The sequence below is a fragment of the Mus pahari genome, chromosome 9 (genome assembly GCF_900095145.1).
Source record: "Mus pahari chromosome 9, PAHARI_EIJ_v1.1, whole genome shotgun sequence".
Taxonomy (NCBI): domain Eukaryota; kingdom Metazoa; phylum Chordata; class Mammalia; order Rodentia; family Muridae; genus Mus; species Mus pahari.
In genome coordinates this window covers 42,536,713-42,542,186 of record NC_034598.1, presented here as the reverse complement: position 1 = coordinate 42,542,186, position 5,474 = coordinate 42,536,713, and the positions used below count along the sequence as shown (strand labels likewise).

Sequence of the window (5,474 nt, the reverse complement as noted above, 5' to 3'; positions counted from 1 at the left end):
TGGCAGCAGCTGGGGGCACAGCAGCAGGGCTCACAGCAGCTCTCTGGGCAGTCATCCACCTGCCAGGAGGAGTTGGTGCGAGCGTCAGAGCAGACAGACATGGTGGAGGCAGCCATGGCAGTGCTGGGTTGGAGTAGAGTGAGTGAGTGAGTGAGTGAGTGAGTGTGAGTGTATGAGGGGCTGCACCATCGGCTTTTATCCCCCTGTGCTGCTGTTGGCTTGTCCTCCCTTCCTTGTTGGTGAGCCCCGTGGCCATCATCAGGATGTTTGTTTGCCTGGGATGTTGTTGTCAGGTCTGTTTCCTGCCTGTGTCTCCTGCTGGGAACAGCGATGGAGCAGTGGCTTTAGGTGAGGCTCTATGAGCCCTGAGGTTGGGGTGTCATAGGTGGGCTGCAGGGAAATCACCCAGCTATGGCTGGCTGCCAGAACTCTTGCTCCTTCCGCAAGAATTACTGCCAGGGGAGCGATTTGCTCAGTACCCCTCCCAGCACCTAGCTCTGAATGCCAGTTGTCATTTTGTGGTAGCACCCAGAGGCCACAGGTGTGCAATGGCCCACCCGGGGCTACTGAGCATGAGGGTACAGCGACAGGCTTATGGCACCTGCCTGCATCCTTCTATAGCATCTCCTCAGCTCCTGCACCTCTCTGTGGTGCCCTGTGACACTGTCCACCCTGTCCTTGTGCCTAAGTCTGCGGGAAGCTGGGCTCATCTCCTTGTCACGTAGGCAGGTTGGCAACTCCTGGTTGGGTTTGTAAGTTCTGAGCCATGTGGGGCTCCATGTATCTGACTGAGTGCACTGTAGCTGTCTTCAGACACACCAGAAGAGGGCGTCAGATCCCATTACAGATGGTTGTGAGACACCATGTGGTTGCTGGGAATTGCACTCAGGTCCTCTGGAAGATCAGTCAGTGCTTCTTAACCTCTGAGCCATCTCTCCAGCCCCCTGTTTTACACATATTTATATAAAGTTTTTACTGGTGGCTTCCTTATTAAACACATATCCCTGCTCTTAAGCAGGATAACCATTTGGACCTTCTGAAGTGTGTGTAGCTGAAAGTGAAGGCTTAGCCTCATAATAATGCCTGTGTCTGAGACTAGTCTTTCCTTATGGAGTTTCTGAAGTAACACAGAGACTGACCTGTGTGGCCAGCGGCCACGCCACCCCCAGCACATCCCAGGTTGATAGCGGTAACCTGAGGTGTTGAAGTGTCCAGTCAGCCTCATGTAGCGCATCCCAGGTGGCTCCTGCCCCAGAGGATGGGAGACTAGTGTAGGCTGGAGGTCATGACTTCCACACCATCCCCAGAGCTAACTGAGCATGTGGCAGGGGCTGGGGATGGAGGCAGCAAGTGCATTGTGGGTAGAGGGTGGAAGGAAGATTATGTGCTGCTCTGCGTGGCGCTGTGGATTTTCTCCACGTTTGAGGGCCAGAGCTTTGTGAGTGCTTTGGTAAACAACTCCCCCCGCCCAGCTTCCTGTCCTGTCTGGTTTATGATCCTCTCCTTCCATAGAACACTGCATCCCCACAGCCGGGATCCCGTTTGTCTCATTCGCTGTTCAGACTCCAAAGACCTGGCACAGTTACTTCTCAGTAGAAGGTCTCTGAAGTTATGGAAACCTTTTCTTTTTCAGAGAAATCGTTATGAGATGACAACATTTGCCAGGAAAAGTCATTCTGATTCTGTCTAAGTCTCCCTGCTGACTATGGTGAGACTGTGGCCAAAACAAACCTTTCTTCCTTATAAGCTGTTTACCTCAGGTATTTTGTCACAGCAGGAAAAAAAAATTCCCCCTGAGCTTTGTTGTGTATTTCCCCAAGGCTATCTGAGACTCAGAGGCTTCCCCTCTGCTCCCAGCTGGCAGTTTCTACCCTTTTCCCCTTCACTTCCTGTTACACCTTTACTTCCTGTTTGCTCAGGGACTGAAGTTGAAGAGTGACTCTCTCAGCATGTGCCTCTGAGGTCATGTTTGGAACTTTCTAGGCTCCGAGGACTGCTCCAAAGCCCTAATTTCTCCAAGCATTTGGTTCCCAGCTTTCCTCAGACACTGATCCAGGTGTTCTTCCCAACCCTGGTGTCCATTGGCGACACTCTGCATCTACCAGATGTCCTCTCCATATCCAACAAGGTCTGAACCTGAGGAACTGAAGCAGGCTCACCAGGGAGCCTCAGACAGGTGAAGACAATTGCCCATACACCCTGGTTTCTGTTGCTGTGATAAAACGCTCTAAGCAAGTCCAGCTTGGGGGAGGTCCCACTCTGTCACCGAGGGAAGGGAAGGGAAGTCAGGCCAGAAACTCCAGCAGGATCGTATTGTGGATTGCATGGAGGGACATGGCCTGCTGGCTTGCTCACAAGGCTCATGCTTAGCTGGCTTTATTTATTTATTTTTGAGATTATAATTTAGCTACATCATTCCCCCCCCCCTTTCCTTGCTCTAGCCCCTCTCATGTACCATATACCTTCTCGCTTTCATTCAAATTCATGGTCTCTTTTTCTGTAATTGTTACACACACACACACACACACACACACACACACACACACACACACCTGTTTGTCATCCATCCATCCATCCATCCATCGATTCCTAAATATATAAACACAACCTACTCACTTCATAGGATGCTACTTGTATGTGTATGTTTGCAAGACTGACCACTTGCTATTGGATAATCAATTGCTGTAGTCTTCCCTGGGGGAGACCATTTCTCCCCCTCAGCATTTCTCACTTGCCTGTAGTTCTTTATGTAGGGTCAAGCCCATTTTAGCATGCCCATTGGTTTTGTACTTGTTCAGCTCATGTTTCAAGGCAGCAGTGTTGGTGAGATCTCATGGGCACAGTTTCCCTGGCATTTCTAGTAGACACAATCTTACTTCCTGTTCCCCTGGCTCTTACAGACTTTGCATCCACTCTTCTGAAATCATCCCTGAGTCTTAGGTGGAGGAGAGTGTTTTATAGAGACATCAGTAGGTACTGGGCTCTATGACTCTGCATTTTTATCTGTTTTCTGTTATCATCGTTGTTGCAAAAATGTTTCCTTGATGAGGAGCGAAACTACACTTATCTGTGGATAGAAGGGTAAATATTTGGAATGTAGTTAGGGACTATGCTGGTTTAGATTTCACTAACCCTGGGTAGTTGGCCAGGTATGACTTGTCTCTTGATGAGTGGGTAGCTAGCTTTCTTATATAGCCAGAACTACCAGCCTAGGGAATGGTGCCACCTAGAGTGGGCCCTCTTCCATCAGTTAACAATCAAGATTATCTTCTACAGACACGTCCACAGGCTAATATGATCTGGGCAATCCCTCATTTGAAGCCCACTTCTCAGAGGTTTCTAGGTTGTGTCAAGCTTCCTCAGAAACATGTCCACTTTGTTCCCAGGTACCAGTCCCATATAGGGACTGCACCTGTTGCTCAGGACTGGGCCTTATAGGGCAGGGTTGGGAGGTAAAGGTGACAGAGCTCTCCCAGCTGTGCCTGGTGTTTCCATGCTTTAGTGTCCTGTGAATATTTCCTGAGCACAGGTGGACACCATACTGCCTGCTCTAAGAGTTCTATAGGGCCCACTACAGGTGGTGCCATTTTCTAGGCTGGTAGTTATGACTGTATAAGAAAGCTAGTTACCAGCCGGGCATGGTGGCACACGCCTTTAATCCCAGCACTTGGAAGGCAGAGGCAGGCAGATTCAAGGCCAGCCTGGTCTACAAAGTGAGTTCCAGGACAGCCAGGGCTATACAGAGAAACTCTGTCTCAAAAAGCCGGAAAAAAAAAAAAAGAAAGAAAAGAAAAGAAAGAAAGAAAGAAGCTAGCTACCCACTTACTCATCAAGAAGCAAGTCATACCTAGTTCTAGAAACCTAGCCAATTACCCAGCGCTAGTGAAATCTAAACCAGCATAGTCCCTAACTACATTCCAAATATTTATCCTTCTACCCCAGATAAATGTAATTCTAAGAGTCTCTGTGGCAGCCCACCCTTCATCTTCCTCTCACTACCTTTAAGGTTGCATAGTTAGGACCGTCCTTCAGAGTTCATCCTGGACGCCTCACAAAAGCACCCACCCTGGAAAGCGAGTGGAGGAATTTTGGCACCGTGAAGAACTCTGCTGGTGCCTGTGATCTGTGATAAGGTCGCATCAGCAGCCACTGTCATAACACACCAGGTGCCATCACTTAGAACAGCAGTTCTTAATCTCCCTAACAATGTGACCCTTTAATACAGTTCCTCATGTTGTGATGACCCCCAACCATAAAACAATATTAAGCTCCTACTTCATAACTGTGATTTTGCTACTGTTATATAATTGTAATATAAACATCTGTTTTTTTCTAATAGATCTTCAAAGGGGTCGCAACCCACAGCTTGAGAACTGCTCATTTAGAGACCTGTAATAAGATCACACTGGCAGTCACCACAGCAGCCAAGCCCAAAGATATCAAGTGCCATCTATTACCTAGTCAGTGATCTGAAGCACAGGCACATCAGTGGTGCTGTTGTGACTTCAAATGCTACCATCTGGCACCGCATAGACACAGCATAAGATGCCAACATGGAGACACACCTGGCACCTCAGCAAAGGCCACCATGGGAGGCTGTCTTCTTTGTCACATAGCACCCAGGTAATGTGTCCCTTGTGAGGTGGCCTCCACTGTCCCTGCTGCCTAGTGGACTCAGGAATCCCTGTAGAGACACTGTTATCATCTCCCTGACCAGTTAGTTCTATTTGCTCTGCCTGTGTAGTTTCAGGAGACAGTTCTCAAAGTCCCTCAGCAAAGGTGAGGCCACATTTGCCCACATTTGGATGTCATGTCCTCCTGTCTACCACAGGCACATTCCCTCACCACTCTGGGTTGCTGTGGCCACTCCAGATTTATGGCTGTCTCTATCCCATTGCACGTTGTACCTTATCTTCCATCTGCACATGGCCAGAGCAAGGCGAGAGCTCTGTTTCCCACATTCTGGCATTTGCTTAGCCTCCCCAAGCACATGGATGGTCAGGAAGACAGGATGCAACATTTCCTCACAGTGGGCCCTACGGTTGCTGGGTCATTGGCCAGAGTTTTCTGATCTTTAGCACACACACACAATGCCGGGCATAGGCAGCAAGAGGACGGGGGTGCTTTATTCAGAGCCTAAGTGTTGCTCAGGGTGGGAAGCGGTAAGCAGAGTTTGTCCACAAGACCAGCAGAAGAGCACAGAATGACAGGACAGGAGCCCCAGGTCATATTTGCACCCCACAGCTGCTCATACAGGTCCAGAGTCAGGTGCAGAGTCCAGAGCCAGGTGCAGAGCCCAGAGCCAGGTGCAGGCCTCAGAGCCAGGAGCAGAGCCCAGAGGCAGATGCAGAGCCCAGAGGCAGGTGCAGAGTCCAGAGGCAGGTGCAGGCCTCAGAGCCAGGTACAGGCCCCAGAGCCAGGTGCAAAGTCCAGAGCCAGGTGCAGAGTCCAGAGCCAGGTGCAGAGCCCAGAGC

General features: G+C 49.8%; 2 protein-coding genes across 6 annotated transcripts in view; both read right to left on the bottom strand.

Annotated features, from left to right (window-relative positions):
* The window catches only part of Tspear (thrombospondin type laminin G domain and EAR repeats), a 199,504-nt gene that overhangs the window by 31,805 nt on the left and 162,225 nt on the right, over positions 1-5,474 (bottom strand). The window lies entirely within an intron of this gene.
* Positions 1-5,474, bottom strand: part of LOC110326891 (keratin-associated protein 10-3-like) — a 7,158-nt gene that overhangs the window by 412 nt on the left and 1,272 nt on the right. For 2 of the 5 annotated variants that reach the window (XM_021205523.1, XM_021205524.1), the window contains one exon: positions 790-797. The exons of 1 other annotated variant lie outside the window; for it this stretch is intronic. In XM_021205523.1, coding sequence (XP_021061182.1) covers positions 790-797 — 8 coding nt within the window. Of the gene's footprint in view, positions 1-2; positions 42-789; positions 798-3,537; positions 3,549-5,474 lie in introns of all 5 variants that reach the window. 2 more of the 5 variants (XM_029542252.1, XM_021205522.1) reach the window with 2 other exon arrangements.